General features: G+C 42.2%; 1 protein-coding gene across 1 annotated transcript in view; it reads right to left on the reverse strand.

Moving 5' to 3' along the window:
• Nucleotides 1-809: 809 nt before the first annotated feature.
• The window catches only part of LOC126418551 (vacuolar protein sorting-associated protein 37B), a 45,509-nt gene continuing 24,704 nt past the window's right edge, over nucleotides 810-21,614 (reverse strand). Inside the window, exons 2-4 of the mRNA XM_050085366.1 lie at nucleotides 20,155-20,326; nucleotides 7,248-7,330; nucleotides 810-4,839 (exon numbers count right to left, since the gene is read on the reverse strand). Coding sequence (XP_049941323.1) covers nucleotides 4,528-4,839; nucleotides 7,248-7,330; nucleotides 20,155-20,326 — 567 coding nt within the window. The 3' untranslated portion in view covers nucleotides 810-4,527. The remainder of the gene's footprint in view (nucleotides 4,840-7,247; nucleotides 7,331-20,154; nucleotides 20,327-21,614) is intronic.

Genomic DNA, 21,614 nt, shown 5'->3' on the forward strand with positions numbered 1-21,614 from the left:
TTAAAATTAAGACGTTAGAAAACCTAAAACATAGGGGTGGCAGTTTCAGTTTAAACAATTTTTGGGGTCTGGCATTAAATTAATTAAAATCTTGCTGGCCATCATGTCCATCAGAGTTGGAAAATAGTGAGAGAATTTGCGTTCCACGTAATACCAGTGTCAGCTCTGAAAAATGAAGGAATATCAAAGGGCACTGCTTGGGTATTGGGAATAGCATTCTTCTTCAAATATTGCCTTGAGACCAATGATAGTTCACAGTATGGTTAGAGTCCAGGCAGTGAGTACACATAACAGCAAAACTCACAGCATCTAAAGAACATGGCTTGGTCAATGGTCAAAGTATTATGCATAAAATGAAAACAGCTTAGCAGAATACCTGGAAGCTTACTATCAATCAATCACGATACATACAAATTTCTATGATACTCGATTATCATTTAAAATTCCAATTGTACTTGTAACATTTTTTGTTAACTGATCCTGTTTGATATTTACATAAAATTTGATGACATGTTTTCATGTTAGAGACTGAAAAACTATAAATGTAAATGTATCACGAATATACCTTCCTTGACCTTAGAGAGGGAGGGGTGAGGGGGGGGGGGGGGGGGGGGGAGGCAGGGAAAGAGAGAGAGAACAATTTACAGTGTGATCTAAATGCGCTCCAATATGTAAGTTAATCTCATATGTATAAATATGATAACTGATATTTACGTATAGTATGTCAGCATACAGGCAATAATCAGGATGTTAACTTTAATTAGGTAGACATAACCAACATCTACAATGTATATTAAAATATAAGTGTCTTTAAGAAAAAAAATATAATTTTATTGACAATATTTACAGAATAGTGATACAGAATATTTGCAGTTTATTTTATGACATCCGCTTCGACATGCATATTTCAGAGTACTTGAAAAACTATAATCCGGCACATATCATCTTACCAAAAATAATGGGAAAAAACAACATTAATAGAAATATAAAAAATTAGCACTTATAGCAGGGTCAAAGTGTACTTACAACGCAATACTTTCACTGTTATTCAGTTTATCACACTAAACAGCTGAAATATAAAATATAATGTAAGATGCTCAAAATCCTCATATTCTCACAAGATTACCACCAATACTCGCATACTGGTAAGGGTGATGGTATGTAAATAACATTAAGATTCTCCTGTGACACTTTCAGCAAGTATTTGATCACAATTAATATAATATTGAACAGCAAACAACAGTGCTTTATTACAATTTGTTAATACCAAATATTGTCTTTTCCAATTACAACATATTGCACAAAGATAAAATTATAAAACATTAGGCACATTATTACGTCAGAGCTAGGGAAAGAATGGGTCATGTATATGGCACATACAGAAATGTTTTTTACAAATTAAGTGTTGACTTGAATTACCCAAGTCAATCAGTCATAAATGGGAATATTATAATTATCATCATATTCATCATTTATGGTGCAACTTAGTTTGATTCTTTAGCATGAAGTGTTTTTGTAGTCTTGCTTGCTATCACATTGCTTAAAAACAAGAAGAAGAAGAAGAAGGAAAAAAAAAGAATAAGGAGAGGAAATATGTTCAGTTGTGCAATATATGACACAGATTTTGGAAATTCCATGGGTGGACAATTACAAGCTTTGCAAAGAGTGAACACAAAATTGCAGAACAGTTTATTTTGAAGGGCAGAAGTATACTAGTGGTGTACAAGGTGAACAGAAATCACTGCTTCTTTATCCGATTCCTTACAATCTGCTGCTTCTGATCTTGTAAAGACTAATTTGGAATGCCAACAATCTTATGTATTTTTTTCTGTGCGGAACCCATACCAGCAACTGTAACTATTTCACAGAAATTGGACAGCTTTCAATATTTTTTGGATTTGTCATTCTCAAGTATGAAAATAAAATACAATACCAAGTATGCAACTAGTTATGTCTGCCTTTTGCACTTTTACAGTGAGGACACTGAAACACAGAAAAAGTTGTGAAGAAAGATAACTTTTTAAAATTTTTTGTGCAAGTTACAGAAGGGAAAATCAAGGAACAGTTGTTGAGGATAATTGAGACAATCTTATGTACATCATGAACTAAATCCAATCAAACGGATATTGAATATAATTAAACAAAACTAATCAATAATAAATATAAAAAATATTGACATATTTGAAGGTACTGACCTCAAGTTGCGTAAAAAAGCTGTATATTGTTGAGTGAAAAGAGTATGCACGTGTTAAAAATATTTGCAAACAACACTAGCAGTGTGATGCTTTAGTGTACTGAGAACCTTAAAAAGTTATGTTACAGATTGGACTTCTAAAGTAGTGAGGAAGAGGGTGACCTCTACACTGACACTGACCTATCCAAGGGATTTTAAGGAAGATGTAATAATACCACAACAAAATCCACTGATACAGCTGATGAAACTACAGCTTAAAGACTTACTACATAATTTATGACTGTACAAAGTAGATCTGAAGAAGCTGGCTGGTAACTAATATATTTGTTCCCAAAAAACCTACAGTCATATGATGTATATGCTTACATTTATCCAAATCAATAATGTTTTGAAACTCAGTGTACCAGCAGTACTCCCTCCAGATTCAATGTCAGCAAACACTAGTGCGCTCACTGGGCAGTGTTCAGCTCATGAGCGCCTATGTGTGTGCGTGCACACACGGAGGGAGGGAGGGAATTATGAAAGAATAAATAAAACAGAAACAAAAGAAGACCAGTCTGAGAAAGATAAATATATTTGTACGAATTTTTACGTGCTTGTTTAATGATCAGTGCCTTAACTGTAATGTTACTTTTACTCTTTCCATTATTGGCATACCGCCCAAGATTTTCCAGCAATATATTAAGAGGAAGAAATCAACATGTGTAAATATGTGTAAGCACAAAGACAGTATCACCACTGCAGCTGCAGCTGAACAATTAACTCCATGAAAATATTGCACTGAAAATTTCTGTGGTGAAAAACTCGTGACATGGACTGTCAGCCAATAGGAATCGTTAATTCAACACGAGTGAAGTGTCATTTATGATTTAGATACCTTCAGATGTTTATGCTAGTAAGTAACTCTCTGCCCTTACTCACATGTTCATGTTCACAGTCAATGACGTGCTTCAATCCCTCTTAACTCTGTCACTCTACTGCTTATGATGTAATGTGCCACAGCAAAATAGTGTCAATACTGCAATAAGCCCCCAATTTTACATAAATTGTGAACATTTAAAAGATTTTCTTATAAGGAGTGTAAGAAGCTATAGAGAATGTGAATGAAAAGCAGAAAAGTCAAATCAAAGGAATGATGAAATGTACTGATCTGAACACTGATGAGACGAGGGTATGGTGTAAAGGATGTGGATTACAGAACTAACTGAATGGTGCTAGCAGAAAAGACGTACTTACCATCCATTAAACTGGAATAATTTTTCATGGTGGTTAGACAGCTGAGTGCGTTAGGTGTTAAGACTGACATTCTTGGAGCCTCGGGTTCAATAATTCATGTAATATTTTTATTTTTATTCTTATCCAGATGTATTGGTGTATACAACCGAAAATAAGGGAGGAGACAGCTAAATTCTGGTTAGATGCTAATAAATGGTGTTTGATGGAAAATTTTCACATGCAATACACTTAAAAGTAGATATTTGTCTTATAAATAATTTAATAGTTTACAAAGCTTCACTAGCTGCAAATCGTGGACTAGGTTCAAGAAAAACGCCTACTTACGGAGAGACAGGAGAGACGGCATTGACAATATTAAAATGGGTGTTCCATGAATTTGACCCTTTATCTACTGATGTGCTTCAAACTAAATAACAAATCATAGAGGTAAAGTTTGGATTTCAAAGCATTCAATAATAATTTACAAATGGCATCTAAAACAAAATAATGATATGACAATCGTATTCCCCTTCCAACATTGTCTGAATGCAATTTGACATCTATTCCTGAAAGCAGTTCATTACCACAAGGTGCTTCTGCAATTCTGTTACTGACCTTTTTTTATGTCAAGTGACTTATTATAGTGTATGGATGCTTCTCACATTAATTCAATCAGCACATCAAGGATTATGAACCCAATTACATCCATTTTTGCAACGTTTACAGAAGTTTTTATGAAATATGTAAATAGTACACAAATTATGATTGAAATATAATGGATATTTCCAGTAATCGGAATACTCACAGTTGAAGCATGTCTAATCATGATAGCACCAACAAATAATAATGGCCACAATTTTCATCCACCTTAAAAGCAACTGAAAATATTTGTACTTTACTGCTGTAGTAATAAATCATCTGTCACGTAAGGTATTCGTACACTATGGCCCTCAAACAAATGTTGAAAACTCCTGGACGACTTCAGATGTCAAAGTTTGTAGGACAACATTAAAGAATTCTGTACAAAAGTCACACGTGTTATAGCACTCTCTTGCATTCAACATTATATAAAATAAACTTAATTTACATTTGCATTGCAGGAGCATATGCTGATTGGCTCATGCAAAGCTACCTGCTCCAAAAGGAGTAGGTAATGGCATATTTACAGGGCCCAATGGATATGGAACTGAACTGGCAGCAGTAGGTGGCAATGGGTAATAAGAAGATGGTCCCATATGTGGTGGAGTCCTTCCAATACCAGCCAGCTGACTAGAAGGTGGAGGAGGGGCATGTCGCCGTCTTGTAGACATCAATTCTGCCATTTTGTCTGCCTTCACTCGTCTCAAATGCATCAACTTACGTCGACTATCAAACGTTTCCAAGAAATCATCAACTTCAAGATCACCCTCTAGGAACTTTTCCGCTATTTTCTGGAAAAAGAAGATCATGTGATAAATATATTATTTTTGTAGTTACACAGCAACAGCAGATACATAACTTTGCTTGAAGTGAATAAAATGGTTACTGTTGTCTGATGTACTACCCATTCTCCAAAACATATGATGTGGTGATGGTGGTGGTTGTTGTTGTTTTTGTCACCGTCATCGTCAGTCTGAGACTGGTTTGATGCAGCTATCACAATAGTCTATCCTGTGCAAGCCTTTCCATCTCTGCATAACTACCACAACCTACATCCGCTTTCATCGTATTACTGTATTCAAGCCTTGGCCTCTCTTTGCAAATTACCCCCCCCCCTCCCCCTCCACACATCTGAAACTTCCTCCATTAATTGTGACTTGATGTCTCAGGATGTGTCCTGTTAACATACCCATTTTTACATCAAGATGTGTGTCTCCATGATTTGCTACAGTATTAAATTTGTCAGCCAATCTACTCATCTGATCTTCAATGTTATTCTGTAGCAAAAACATGTTATATTATTAGTACATGGACCCACAGACCTTGCAGTGGTGGGGTTACTTTTATGCCTCAACAGCACAAATAGCTGTACCATAGGTGCAACCACAGTGATGGTTATCTGCTGAGAGAGCACAGAAAAATGTGTGGTTCCTGAAGAGGGGCAGCAGTCTTTTCAACAGTTGCACAGGCAATTGTCTGGATGATTGACCAATCTGGCCTTGTAACATCAGCCAACATGGCTTTTTTGGGCTGGTGCTGCAAATGGCGAGGGGAAACTAAATCCATAATTTTTCCAAAGGGCCTGTAGCTCTACTGTATGGTTCAACGATGATGGCACCCTCTTGACTAAAATGTTCCTGAGGTAAAATAGTCCCCCATTTGGATCTCTGAGTTGGGACTACTTAGGAGGATGCTGTCATTAGGAGCAACGAAACTAGCATTCTACAGGTCTGAGTGTGGGATGTTAGATCCCTTAACCAGGCAGGCAGGTCAGAAAATTTGAAAAGGAAAATGGATAGGATGAAGTTAGTTATAGTGGAAATTAGTAAAGTTCAGTGACAGCAAAATAGGACTTCTGGGCAGGTGAGTATAGGGTTATAAATACAGAATGAAATATGGGTAACTGCAGGAGCAGATCTAATAATTGACAAAGGAACATAGGAATGTGGATACGCTACCATGAACAGCATAGTAAATGCATTATAGTAGCCAAGGTAAACATGGAGCCAACACCCCCCACAGTAGTACAAGTTTAAATGCCAACCAGCTCCGCAGATGATGAAGAATTGCTTAAATGTATGATGAGATTAAAAATTTTCAGACAGTTACAGAAGATGAATATTTAATTGTGATGGAGGATGATTTCTATTGGGGGAGGAGGGGGGGGGGGGGGGGAGGGAGCAAGAAGGTTCTGTATATGGAAGAGACACCAGAAGATTGCAGACTGACTATATAATGGTAAGACAACGATTTCAGAACCATATTTTAAACTGTATGACATTTCCAGGTGCAGGTGTGGACTATGACCACAACTTATTGGTTATGGACTGTGGATTAATCTGAAGAAATTGCAAAAAGGTAGGAAATTAAGGAGCTGAGACCGGGATATGTTGAAAGAACCACAGGTTGTTGAATTTTTCAGAGGGAGTATTAAGCAATGACTGACTACAACAAGGGAAAGGAATACAGTAGGAGCTGAGTCTGTCGCTTTGAGAGGTGAAATAGTGAAGGCAGCAGAGGATCAAATATGAAAAAAGACAAGGCCTAGTAGTAATCCTTAGATATCACAGATCATACCGAATTTAACTAATGAAGGGAGAAAATATAAAAATGCAGCAAATGAAGCAGGCAAAAGGGAATACAAAAGCCTAAAAAATATGGGATCGACAGCAAGGGAAAAACGGTTAATCACAAATGGCTAGTGGACAAACACAAGGATAAAGAAGTGTAGTTCACTTGAGGGCGATACATACTGCCTGAAGGAAAAGAGAAGCACCTGCATGAATATCAAGGGCTTGGACGGAAAACCAGTCCTACGCAAAGAAGGGAAAGCAGAAAGGTGGAAGAAGTATATAGAGGGTCTATACAAGAGAAGTGAACTTGAGGGCAATGTTATAGAAAGGGAAGAGGATGAAGAATAAGAACAGATGGGAGATATGATACAGTGAGAACAATTTGACAGAGCACCGAGACATCTAAGTTGAAACAACTGGAGCAGATGACACTTTGTAAGAACTGTTGATATCTTCAGGACAGACAGGCTTGACAAAACTATTACACATGGGATACAAGATGTATGAAACAGGTGAAATACCCTCTGACTTTTTTCATTATCACTCAATGGCCTTCCCTTTCATGAATGACAAATCATCATACTGCACACACCCATTTCAAAACAGTGGCAGTATGCAACACTTACTTCTGATTCCTCTTCTGTTTCTGCAGCTGCTGTCTGCAACAATGCCAGAGTGGTCTCCAATGCTGAGCTTCCAGAGCGCTGACCTATGAAATGAGAAAGAATATAAACATCGAAATGGACTTCTATAGATTAAACCCTATTCAGAGAAAACACAAAACATCACATCTTCATTGCATTGAATAAATTTTGATCAGAAAAGGTAGGAGAAAAAGAGGTAGGGGGATAATAAATGACAAAGATTCCATGTTCATACATGATCTCTTAGAAATTCAATAAGATATTGTGGCAGCAATGTTTGACTCATCATGAAACTTTAAGTTTATTTCTTTTTTTTTTCCCTTGGACCAGGAAAGGAAGATAATTTAAAATTAGTATCAAATCACAATGGGTAGGTAAAATTCCATGACCAGTGGGCCTGTTCTCCAGGCTACAGAATGAAGCCTGTTACACGAAGACTGAGCTGCCAGAGGCACATTTGCAGCTGCCGTTACTTTAAGATTTCTGCAACCTGCTGGCGTTTTAACACACTCTTTGGCTTGTACTGGTATAATCAGCTTTCATTTGGAATTATTAGTGCCCCAGTTGTTTTTCAGCAATCCTTGGAACAGCTGTTTCAGGGTGTTCCCTCATGTGGCAATTATTTAGATATCATCATGACAAGGGCATCTGTAACTGAGCACCTCCAGAATTTGCAGTCCTCATTTTCTCACTAATCGGCTTAGAGCCTGAAATGTAACATCAGTAAGTGTAAGTTTTTCCAGCCCTACGAGGAGTAACTTGGTTTCCTCCTCTGCAAACACGGCATCCTTCTGACCACAGTCCAGGTGCAGGCCATCAACAACATGCCCCACACCCAAACTCTGAAAGAAATATAGTCCTTTCTGGGGAGATTAGCTATTACAGTCGATTTATTCCCCAGGCTGCCAAGCTAACTGCTCTCTCAATGCCCTGCATAACAAGGGGGCTCACTTTGTGTGGCCACCTGTGTGTGAGGCAGCATTTCATAAAATATAGCAGACTTTGCAATTGCCAGTGCACCTCGTCCTGTACTTGCTGGGCCCCTTCTCCTTGCCAATGATGCCTCACAGCATGGAATCGGCGCAGTGCTATCCCACCAGGACTGCAATGGCTCTAAACACCCAACTGCTTTCATTTCCATTTAGCAATGCTCAGCACAACCACTCTAAGATAGAGAAAGAGTGTTTAGCTTTGCCTACAGAGTGAAGGCATTCCATGCTTATCTGTACGGAGTGAAATTTCAATTGATTACAGACCACAGGACATTACTCACAATATTTGGTCCTCGATCTGGACTCCTGTACAAAATGGCACAAAGGCTTCAGCATTGGACATTGTTTCCGTCTGCAAAACTTCCAATCATCACACAAATGCCTATGCTCTGTCCTGTTTGCCGACTGGCCCAAATCCTGAGTCTGATGCTCAGGAAATCAGACTTTTTCAGCAAGACTCTGAGTTGTTGTTTGCCCTTTAGGAATTCCCACTCAGTGGGTCATCAGTTGCAGCTCACACGAGTGGATTCCACACTCAGTTCCATTGTACAGTGGATTTGGCATGGCTGGCATCAGAGATTGCCCATGGACACCCAATTTCCTCTGAAGACATACTTCACCCTCTGGCCCTGACTCTCCCTCCGTGGTGGAAGCATACCTATTGGCAGGTTATTGATAGAGACGAGTCGATTGATAGAGATGAGTCGATGATTCAGTCTTGTACCACGTGCGCCCACCAGCAGCCAGCTCCACCAAGGTTTCATTGCCCTGGCCTCATGTGGGCCCCTGGGAGCATCTCCACATTGATTTTGCCGGCTCTTTATTGCAGCAGATGCGGTTCACTGTGGTCGACTTCTCCAAGTCTACTTACATCTACCACTCCTCCCACTCCTCTATACCATGTCAGCAAATGTCATTCAAGCCTTGTCTCACATCTTTGTTATTGAGGGTTTCCCATCAGCCATCGTCTCTGACAACAGACTCCAGTTTACCTCCGCCCAGTTTGCCCATTTTTGTGAGGTCCAAGGGATCACACACTTGCTCACCACCCTGTTCAACCTGCAGTTCAATGGGGAGGCGGGACAGATGGTGCAGGCTTTCAAGAAGATGATGTAAGCCATGGTGCACTGTGCTTCCACAAACGAGGCCCTCAAGCTGTTTCTGGGCACCTATCGAGCCATTCCAATAGCTGGGAAGAGCCCTTCTGAGTTAATGCATGGGTGACTGCCACAGACTTTTCTCATGCTGCTGTCTCCACCAGAATCTACCCATCACTCACATAGGGATCATGAGAATAAGATTAAAGCAATTACTGCACGCACAGAGGCACTCAATCAATCGTTCTTCCTGCACTCCATGTGTGAATGGAACAGGAAGAAACACTAATAACTGGTACAGTGGGAGGTACCCTGTAGATATAGATGTAGATGTTATGAAAAATGCTGAAATGACAGGACTGTAGGTTGTGTTATGAGTCACAAGATGACAAACAGTGAAGTCATTTTGCCAGCAGTCATTCTGCTTGCCATTGTCAAGTAAATAAGCAGACTGTTTCTCCCTAAGCCTCACAATTACAGTTTATGTGAGGTTAGGATGTTCCAACAAAACAGAATGTGTCTACCTCCCTTTTAGGACTTTATTGTTGTCCTGTTCTCCCAGCAGAAAACTATTACTGTTGTGTGTTTTCAACACTTGCTGGGCAGTTGTGTCATGTATTGATGGCAGTATTGTTTTGTTTTGTTTTAGGGTGCAAAAAACACCTGGGGTCATAAGTGGCCAAGTCAAAACTATAGAACACAAACACAGAGACGAGGGAAACGACTGTGTGTCAGTCCCAATGGACAGAATAGGAGACAGCGAAAAAGGGCACGTGGGGGAAAAAAAGGGCGGACCAAAACTAAAAAGTAAATGGCCTTCTCTATATTGCTTCGGTGGATAAAAAGGAAAACGCAGTCGACAGCCTTCATGTTATTCACTAAAATGGTTGATAAATCAGATGGCAAACCCAGGCTGGAACATAAATTGGTAAAAAAAGGGCATTCCAGCAGTTAAAATTTGGGCTCAATGCGTACAGTGTGGTGGGGGAGCCCCACTGAGCAAATGACGATGGCTCAAAAGGCAGTGCCCAATATGCAGCCGAGTTAAAATGATCTCCCAGCGGGAGGGCTGAGAGGACATCATCCAAGGTGCTGGGAGAGGCTTAATAAGCCGACGCTTATTCCTGTGAAGGGAGGACCAGTGGTGATGCCAAAGGGACACCACCTCTTTGCAGACGGCAATGCAGAGATCATGGGAGGGAATAGAGGTACTCGCGGGCTGAGGTATGAGGACTGCAGCCTTGGCAACAGTGTCAGCAGCCTTGTTTCCTGGCAGACCGACATGTCCAGGGACCCACAGAAACACGACACTGGCTCCACGAAGAGTGAGCAAGTGACAGTTTTCCTGGACCGGCTGCACTTACAGTGCACACAGACTTTGGACGGCACTGATTGGGCAGAGGACACAATTGGGAAGGCTGTGTAGCTGGATGTACTTCGGGGACTGATACAAGGCGTAAAGCTCGGCTGTAAATACTGCTGGACGTACTCCATGGCCTGATACAAGGCGTAAAGCTCGGCTGTAAATACTGCTGGACGTACTCCATGGCCTGATACAAGGCGAAAAAGCTTGGCTGTAAATACTGAGGAGTGTGCCGGAAGCTGATATCGAAGGACACGGGTGCCAATGACGAAGGCACACCTGACCCCCACGGTCAGTCCGAGAGCCATCAGTGTGTACAAAGGTACTATTGCTAAGTTCCATGCGAAGGTTGTTAAACTGAAGGCGATTGACCGAGGGTGGAGTAGTGTCCTTAGGAAGCGAATGAAGGCCAAGGTTAACATGGGCCACTTCACAAAGCTAAGGTGTTGAAGGGTTCACACCCGTTGGGAAAGTTGCAGGCAGCGTGAAGTTAAGCCGCCAAAGCAAGTGGCGAAAACGGACTCCAAGAGGTAATGGAGAAGAGGGATGAGCCCCATACTGATGATCTAAGGAATCATCAACAGAAGAGACATAGGAGGGGTGGCCACGCACGGCAGACAAATGGCATGCATACCTGCTGAGAAGAAAGTCACGGCGGTAGGACAGTGGTAGTTCAGCAGCTTCAGCATACAGACTCTCAACCAGGCTGGTGTAAAAGTCACTCCCGTGGCCAAACGGATGCCATGAAGATGGATAGTGTTGAGACGGCGTAAAAGGGATGGGCGTGCAGATGCATAAACATTATGCCACTTCTCAATGCTGACAATATTTGGGATGTTGATATAACAATAAATCCTAACTGTTTTCAGGTACGCAGTGCAGCCAGACTCGCCTGTGATGTCACTGCTTACAGTGCACCTCTGTCTGGTTCCTAATTATGGCCACGTGTATTCTAGGTGTCCATGTCCCAACCTGTTTGGCGAACAAGATTTACAGATATAGGATATGCTGCAGGAGAAAGATTTTCCACAATGATGATAATACACACAAGTCACGCTTCGTGTGGATCATTTGTGCTGAAAGTGATCCTCTGTAGGCAATTTATAATGTTAAGAAAGTAATGTAATTGAGCATCCTGTCTAACTTCTATCAAAGGTGATACAAATCAGCATTTTGAGTATGTGGATTGTTTTCACCCAATTTATATCCTTTAAATCAATGGAAAACTTAACTCTCTTTAATGAGGACACCATATTTTATTGAAAGAAAAAAATACGTTGGATGACATTCATTTGATATGGAAAGACAATTACAACTCAAACATTTGTTGCAGTACAGTATAAAACTCTCAGTAGCCCCAGATCTCTAGTTCTGCTTGGAATATTTTGACAGACACCATGAATTCCCACTGCTGTCAGTATTTGTGATATAACAGTAATTTTGTGTTCAATAGGTTGAATTTAATTCCACATGAATTACTACAAATAAGTACTACTACTCGCAAATCCCTGAGAGGTGGGTTCACTTTATACTTTATCCATCATATCATGAATCATATTTGATTTGATTTTTGAGTGCAGCTTGAAATGAGGGTTTCTTTTTCTTCTCCCCCCCCCCCCCCCCTCCCCTCTACAAGTCTCATTTCTGAGGTATGGTTTACATCCATGATCATTTGGAGAAATACGGTAATGGCTTTGTGGCCAAAAAGGAATCTCTGTCAGTCTTACAGCAGACTAAGTACAGTGAGAGGCTTACTGAGGGGCTTACGTTCCTGCCACAGTGCAGCCAAGGGAGGAAACATTATGGGTTCTTATCTCTCTGGATTTCTTCAGAAGAGACTGCTGGGGCAGAAAGTTTGATTGATTGATTAATTGAGATAGTATGGGACCAAACGGCAAGGTCATCAGTCCCGCAATTCCAAAGTGGGTTACATAAGAAAGAGGGTCTGCTGAAAGTAGACGGATTCAGTCAGAGGAGTCAAATTATTAAAGAATGAACATTAAACACACACAGTAAAAGCATAAAAGGTGAGACCAAACCTAAAAACTGGAAAAAAGGGGGGCAGTCATGGGGTCACAGACTGTGAAGACTGCAAAAGGAATCCCAACCACAGCCAACCCATCCCTACTCCAAGACTAAAGGAGAACCTTATATCTGGAGATAAAAACCAATTTCACGGAGGAAACTGAGGGTCAGGTCAACCATCCGTGGATCGTCTGCTAATATTAAATTTAAGGAAGCAGGAAGATTATACTTAGCACAAAGGGTCGAAAGAAGGGGACATGCCACCAATATGAGAGATATCGTCAGTCTGGCGCCACAACCACATTGTGGGGGTGGGTCGTTACGTAGGAGGAAACAATGGGTGAGCCGGGTATGGCCAATGCGTAAATGGCATAGAATAGTGAACTCTTTCCAAGAGGGGCGGAAAGACGTGCCCCAAACTGCAGTAGACACCTTGATTGTGCGGAGTTTATTACTATGAGCAGTAGCACTCCAGATGGCATTCCACTGTTGGGCAAAGAGAGATTTGACGTAAATCTGCATATCCGCAGCTGGAATCGTGAAAGGAAAAGGGGGTAAGTATCTGCTTCTCTAGATTTTTAAAAGTGAGAAGGTTGGTCTGGAAGGGGTTTCGCTCATATCACTGCACCAACCGTTGGCGGTCCTGGACAGCAATTGCGATGTCCTTGGTCCACCACGGTACCGACTGATGATGAGGGAGCCCTGTGGATAGGGGGACTGCATTGCCAACTGCATGAAGAAGAGCAACAGAGAGGTGTCAAAGCAGACATGTATCAAGGCCAATTGGCCCGGCGGAATGCCCAATGTGGGGGCCTGTCTGCCTGGAGGCAGCAGGGGAACAATAGTGTCACTGGAAAGTGGTCACTTTCACAATGGTCATCATGGGATGAACAATGTAGGGAAGCCACAAGGGCAGGGGAGGAGATCGTGAGATCGATAGCAGAGAAGGTGCCGTGAGTGGGACTGAAGTGGGTAGGGGAACCGTCATTGAGGAGACACAAATCGAAGTCTGTGATAAGTTGGTCAATTAGGATACCCCGACCTGTTGAAGTTACACTCCCCCCCAGTGGTTGGTAGGCATTGAAATTCCCAAGGAGGAGAAACAGGGGCGGGAGTTGCTGGATTAAGGTAGATGCTGCAACATAAGCAAGTGGCCGACCTGGAGGGAGGTAGACACTGCAAAGGGTGATTGCCGGAGTCGTTTGCACTTGAACCGCTATCACTTCCAATGTGGTATGTAGGGGGATCCGGTCACTAAGGACATCGGAGCGAACCAAAGTGCAGACCCCACCAGATGCTATCCAAGGGCCAGAACAGTTCTGACAGAACACCCGATAACCACAGAAAGTTTGAGAGTGGTCATCACGGAAATGCGTTCCTTGGAGAACAAGACAGAATGCAGAATAAGAGGAGACAAGAAGTTGCATTTCCGGTAGGTAACTATAGTATCTGTTGCAGTTCCACTAGATGATCAGGTGGCGTGAGTCGAAGGTAGGCACGAAGGAGCCGAGGAGCAGGTCAGGCCACTTTGTCAGTAGTTGTCACCGACAAGGATGGGGTGACATCCATATATAAGATGTCAGACTCAGGTTGTGAGAGGGGAGTTGGCACCTCCGGGGGCACCAGGGGCGCCTTGTTGTGGGATTTATGTTTCTTCTTCTTCTTCTTCTTCTTCTTCTTCTTCTTCTCTTTCTGAGGTGGAGGAGGGCAGGACACAGGGGGAGTACAGGTGTCTGCCAGGTCGGGGACCGAAAGAGAGTGGCGAACTTGGGGTGCACAGCTGGTGCGCCTCTGGCCGAGTGGTGGTGGTGAGAGTCTTCTGGACTGAGAGACGCTTGGCAGAAGGTTCCTGAGAGTGAGCCCGATCACCGGCAGATGCCGAAGAAGGGGGCCAGTTCTTCGGCCAGGGAGGAGGAGCGATTCCCTGACGGGAGGTTGTGGGAACTGCAGAGGAGGTGGGGAGGTGGAGGGGAGAGTGGGGTAGGGGGGAGGGGGCAGGGGGGAGGGGGCAGGGGGAGGGGGCAGGGGGGAGGGGGCAGGGGGGAGGGGGCAGGGGGGCAGGGGGGAGGGGGCAGGGGGGAGGGGAGAAGGAAATGCTGCTAGGGAATGAAGAATGAGCTGGAATAGCTCGGGGTCCCATGTGCGCCACGCACCAACTCATGATAGAACCGTGAGCCCCCTGGAGTGGGGGTGGGGGGGGGGGGGGGGGGGAGGAGAAAGTTTGAGCCACTTCATTCATGTGTCATCAGTTTTGGTGCCACCCACTCCAAATGGGGCTTTCCATACGTGTGCCACCCACTCACAGCAACTGGGCCAGGTAACTGTTACCTGCAGTCCCTGTGACCCAACCATAATTGGCACTTGGGCACATGCTCCTCGGGTGCATTGGGAGTTTCCAGCGCAGGCACCAACAGCCCGCAACAGCCAGATACCTGCGTGGTCGAGGGGCTACCATTACGCAGGTACTCAGCGTGTTGAGATTTGAGTGTATTACTTTTCCCAAAAGGACGGGTGTGAAGATAGAAAGGCAAGAAAGACACAAAAGGTGTTGGCTCACATCCCCTGCATGATTTGCACATCTGTACAATTTGGAAGAGGTATAGTGGGTCAAAGCCCACAAAGGGGACCATGTAGTGAAAGACAAAAAGTTCTATAAAGTGCCAGATGGGAATAAAAAGTGCTCAAAATCATAAACCTAATCCCATCGTGGTTAGCACCAAGAAGACCACTCAATGGAAAGACAGGGGGAATAAAAATAGCAAAAGGATGGACTTTCAGCCCCTGAACTCTAACATACTGTGCTCAGCAGCATGTAGTGGCTACAGTTTAATGGTAACCATTCAATTTGGTGGACAGCTGGTTGGATGCCCATATAAAATGCTGTGCAGAAAATCGAGGGTGGGTGAATAAGGCAGGCCTTGCACCTGGGTCTTAAACACACACACACACACACACACACACACACACACACACACACACACAAATACTGTGGAAAGGGATTGGGAGTGGACATGGAATAGGGCTGGACCAGTATGTTGTTTAGGTCGGATAGGTGACAGAATACCACTTGAGGAGGGATGGAAAGGATCAAGGGTAGGATGTCTTTCTTTTCTGGGCATGATGATAAAGCAGTGGCAAAAAATATGGTTCAGTTGCTAAAGCCTGGGTTTATATTGGGTGGCAAAGGGGGAATTCCTTTGCAGCTGATTCCTGGGGATGGTGGATGGATTAGGAGTATGTGAAGACATGGCATGGGAAATCTGTTTGTGAACTAGGTGTAGGGGGTAGATGCTGTCCATGTAAGCCTTTTTTGAGCACAGTGAGCAAGTTAATTGTTGACACTACAGATATGCTGTACGAGTGTGGCCAGGCTGTAAAAATGTTGTTTTTTGGTGTGGAATGGGTGACGATTGTCAAAATGCAAGTACTGTTGGTGGTTAGTGGGCTCAGTATGGACAGAGGTATGGATGGAGCTATTAGAAAGTGGAGGTCAATGACTAGGAAGGTGGCTTATTATGATGAGGAGGATCAGGTGAAGTGGATGGGCGAGAAGGTGTTGAGGCTGTGAAGAAAAGAGGATAAGATGTCTAGGGATTTGGGGTTCGGCGAGGCTTTGAAGGTTTCTTCTAAGGTCCATAAACAGGCTACCATAGAAGGATGCCATGCAGGTGACCATGTTGTGCCGCTGATCTGTTTATGTAGTTTACCCTAAAAAGAGAAGCATTTGTTTGTGAGAACACAGTTGGGAGGTGCGTAAGGAATGAGGTAATGGGTTTGAAGTCGGGAGGACATTGGGAGAGGCAATGTTCGATAGAAGCAAGATATTGGTGTACAGTGAGGTAGCATCAACACCAACCAGTAGGGACCAGCGAGTAACTGGGCAGGGATGGTCAAGTGTCAGTGAAGGAAATGGTTTGTATTTTTGATATGAGAGGCTAGACCACAGGGAACTGGTTGGAGGTATTGGTTGAGAACAGAGGTTTCTTTGATGGGTGCACAATAAGCAGCTACAACGCAGCCCCCAGAATTGTTGGGTCTGCAGATTTTGGGAAGCATGTAGAAGCTTGGAGCTTACTAAAGTAGTTAGGTGGGAAGTAAACCACCAATCAAAGTAGCTCGTACAGTGCTACCAGACCAGACAGCAAGTCGAATTGTATCACTATCTAGAGCACCACGAGACAAACATCACACACAAAAAGTAAAAAGGGAATACAGAAACATAAAGCGAACAACACCTCAAGAAATTGAGCACTCTCGGAGATTCACAATTGAAGAACTACAAGCTGCTCTCAGTTATGTTAAAACAGGTAAGGCACCTGGTTATGATGGAATGCACCCTGAATTCCTGACTCAATGTGGGAAGGAAACGAAGAAATGGCTGACCAAGTTTTACTCATGCATACTAACATCGGGCTGCCTGCCAAAAGCTTTTAAAATTACTAAAATAATTGCTGTGCTGAAACCAAACAAACCATCAGATAAAGCTGAAAGTTACCGCCCTATCGCTCTTCTCAGCTGCTGCTACAAACTTCTGGAACAGCTACTCCTCAACATGCTGGGTCCACGAATCTTAGAAGTCATCCCACCAGAGCAGGCAGGTTTCAGATCCAATAGGAGCTGCACAGACCACGTTCTAAGTCTAACGACATATATTGAAGCAGGTTTTCAAAAACAAAAAAAGACTGCAGTAGCTTTCGTAGACCTAATAGCTGCCTATGACACTGTATGGAAGGAAGGACTTCTACACAAATTGATAAAAGTAATCCCCTGCCGTATGACACTGAGTCTTGTCAACAACATGCTTTCGGATAGATACTTCCAGGTGATACAGGGTAATGACATAAGCAAACAGAGGAAACTGAACAATGGACTGCCTCAAAGATCAGTTTTAGCACCAATGCTCTTTAATCTTTACATCTCTGACCTGCCTTAAACCACCTCAAGGAAGTTCTGCTATGTTTATGATATGGCCCTAGCTACCCAAAGCAAGCAGTTTGAAGACACTGAAAACATCCTCACAGCTGACCTAAACAAAATGCACGAGTATTTCACCAAACGGAGGCTAATACCAAATCCTACCAAGAGTGAAGTCAGCTGTTTTTATTTGAACAATAGAATGGCAGGATATGAGCTGAAGGTTCATATGAATAACAGTCAACTGCGATATCAGACATATCCAAAGTACCTGGGGGTCACTCTAGATAGGACATTATCCTTCAAAAGACACCAGGAAAATGTACCCAATAAAATAAGCTCACGGAACAGCCTCATTCAGAGGCTCTGCAGCACTAACTGGGGAGCAGCAGCAGACACACTACAAACCTCTGCACTCGCTTTAGTGTACTCTGCAGCCGAGTACTGTGCACTAGTGTGGTTAACCAGCAAGCATGTAAACAAGGTGGACACCCAGCTCAACGCTGCTATGAGAACCATAACTGGATGCATAAAGACTATCCCACTATATTGGCTTCCAACACTTAGTCATATAGCTCCACCCTCCCTGCGAAGACAGGAAGCTCTGATGGAGGAATAAACAAAAATAATGAATAACCCCCTACTTCCCATCCATGAAGATGTCCCAACTTTGGAAAGAACACGACTCCACTCCAGAAATCCCCCTTTATGACTGGCCCAACAACTGTCAGCTGCCAACCTCAGCATGGATACTAAATGGCACGAGAGCTGGAGTGATAGTGCCTTCCCTGACAACCGTGAACTTATCTGTCCAGCAGAGAAGCCTAAGTGCTTTGAACTTCCACGACAGCTATAGAAAAGCCTCAACAGAATCCGATCAGGACATGGACTATGTGCACACAATCTACACAAGTGAGGGAAGCTTCCCAGCCCTAGCTGTGACTGTAGGGCACCTAATCAAACAACACAGCACATCGCCCAGGACTGTGAATTAAGAGCCTACCAGGATAGTCGGACTGACTTCTTCAACGCCACACAGCCCTGCCTCGAATGGATCGCCAATTTGGACGTCAGAATTTGAAGACTTGTGTAACGCAAAATATCTGCTGTGATGTTAATTTTTATTGTGTTTGTATATTATATTTTATCTGAATATGTATTCTTCACTTATGTATTTTATAGTGTATTTTATCATATAATTTCATAATGTAATAAGTGTAAACCATGTGTGTAGCGCCATATGCTAAATAAATAAATAAATGTAGAAGGTGGATGTGCAAAGGTCAGTGCAGTGAGGAAGGAGATTCCACAAAATAGGGATTCCAAATGCTTTAACGTTTCCACCAAAAACCTCAATCCTATTGATGTTTCAGTCCTACGAAAGGGTCTCGACTTCAGCTCCACATCCAAGTTTAACCATAGTAGACTCGTCAAAGATCTATTCTCCTCCTCTCGATCTCTCCAGTGGAAACACTTCTTTGGTACCAACCCCTCTAACCAAAGTCAAGTTCCCAACATGGAACCCTGCCTCTCCACTGTTCACACCAACAAGCAACCATGACCCCTCACCTCCAACCAAACCACCTCCAACTTGGCCACACCATCCTTCCCCAGAACTCTGATGAAGAATACAAAATTCTGAATATAAGAAAGGATACCCTGATTTAATCACCATCCCTGCAGACAAAGTCCCCACCACTGTAGTGATGAATCACAGTGACTGACTGATGGAAGACTTCTGCCAACCTTCTGTCTCCTCCACCTAGAAGCTCTGACACAGAAATCCCATTCCAGGAGTCCAGCATAACTTCCATTCCCTACTGTCATCCTAGGCCCATCCCAAAATCTTTCGTTCTCCCCCCCCCCCCCATCCCATCTGTCAAGAGTTATTTATCAACTTGTTCATAGTATATGCTGTCTTTATAAGTAGCGTGTTTTTTAAAGTTCTCTCTTCGTTTATGTATGCAGGAAGTTAGGGATCCCAGAGGCATCTTTCTTGAATTTCAAATGATCATACCTGTGCAAACTTGAGGAAGTACAGTTCTTTTAGAGTTCTAATGCAGAAACACAAAGCTATTTCAGAAATGGTATCTCTCAAAAATGAAACATTTTTCTTTTTGTTAGTATTTAAAGCTTCATTTACAATATGGTTGCCAAAGATAGACTGAAAGACCAATTCTGGTGATTATGAAGGAAAATATCTTTTGAAGATGTACTGAAAAAATGACTCATTCATTTCTGTGGAATTTTTTACTAAAATCTAGGAAAATCTGTAGTATCTCATGTTATCTGTACCATTAAACTATTGCAAATTGAAAATATTAATAAAAACCAATCAGTGAGTATGACAGTTCCTCTAATCTCAGTTGGCAAGACTCCTATCTTCTAATAAATGTTTCAGTCACACTAATTATGAAAAAATTATCAGTATACTCATGCTACAATGAGAAACGACAATCGTATTTGTAAGCAAATTGGATAGTAGTTATGATACTTACGAATTTCACTCAATTTTGATTCCACTCTCTGGGATATTGCCTCGCCTTTCTCACTTAGTTCCATTAAGCGGCGTTTTCCTTCTTGTAACTGAGGCTCCTTAGACAGGTTGAACTCAGCTAAGGACTTGTTGCTTGCTATTAACATTTCTTTTTCAGTTTCCATATCCTTAAACTGAAAGCAGTGATCAAAATGAGCTTCAAAATCCACCAGAAATTGCAGAGTCACAACAATAGTATCTATATTAAAGCAAAGACAGAATGTTTTCTCAAACAGCACAGGGGGCAACTGATGTCACCAGTGATGAAGAAGGAATGACTATCTGTCTGTATTTATCTACGATGGACCCAGCCATGTCCAATTACTGTTGTACCTTTTCAAAATTGAATAGAATACTATAGAGTATTTTTATATTTTATATCAACCCACATAGGCAAAAGCAATAAATGTCAAACACCTACCTGCTCCCCTCCCCTCCCTGCCCCCAAATAAACAATTAAAATGGAGAAAAAACAAAAAGTTAAAAATGTCAACACAGATTCAAAGACAATCAACTTTTTCCTGTAGAAAAGAACAGATGGTTCATCAGTGTTGTGACAACATGACAGTATAATTTCTTTGCATAATTAGGTAAAACTATCTCAGAAGAGGACAGAATTTTAAAATAGACCTGTTAGGTATTAAAATCTACATCAAACCAGAGGTGCACGTGCATAAAATTTCACATAGGAAAACAAAAAAATAAAATGAAGAAGAAAAATTAATGTAATGCAGCCATCACTTGGTTTTAAAGTTCAATCACGACCTTGAATAAATGAACTTCACATAAAGAGAGATACAAATGACCTGGTGAATATTGCCAAAAGCTTCTTGAGGCTGTTCACGGTCTGTATGTAGGAAAGTTTCAACAAAAATTTAGAATAAAATTCAGGAAGACGTACAACAGATTGTCATTCGGTGCAGAGGACCAGCAGTTTATACTTACTATAAATACATGTGCAGGGGATGGATAAAAATATGGAAACAACATGAGAAATATGTGCTCGAATAAAAACAGATGCTAGCCAAGCCTGCATGTTATGCTACTGTATTTGACCACGAATGGCACCTGTGCATTATCCTCAATATGTTACGAGTGGCAGTAGTGGTCAAACATTTGTTACTTGCATGGTGGGTGCTTTCATAACCAAGGTAACCACAGTATTTGGTGTTTCAAAAGGATTTTTACAGGAAACTGGTGGTTTTAGAGGAAGTAGGAAAGAGGAATACAGTCCTGCAGTTCGGTATTATCATGGACGAGGTGTGGGCTAGTTGTTATAGGACGAACAACACAACAAGCAGCAGGTCACAATTTTTTTTAAGCAAACTGCAAGTTTTAACCATGTGGGAATGTATATAGGTTCCTCATGCAAAGGTTTTGGAAAGGAAGATCATATTGTAATAGTGGTTGGAGCAGCAAAAA

Source organism: Schistocerca serialis, chromosome 9 (assembly GCF_023864345.2).
Source record: "Schistocerca serialis cubense isolate TAMUIC-IGC-003099 chromosome 9, iqSchSeri2.2, whole genome shotgun sequence".
NCBI lineage: Eukaryota > Metazoa > Arthropoda > Insecta > Orthoptera > Acrididae > Schistocerca > Schistocerca serialis.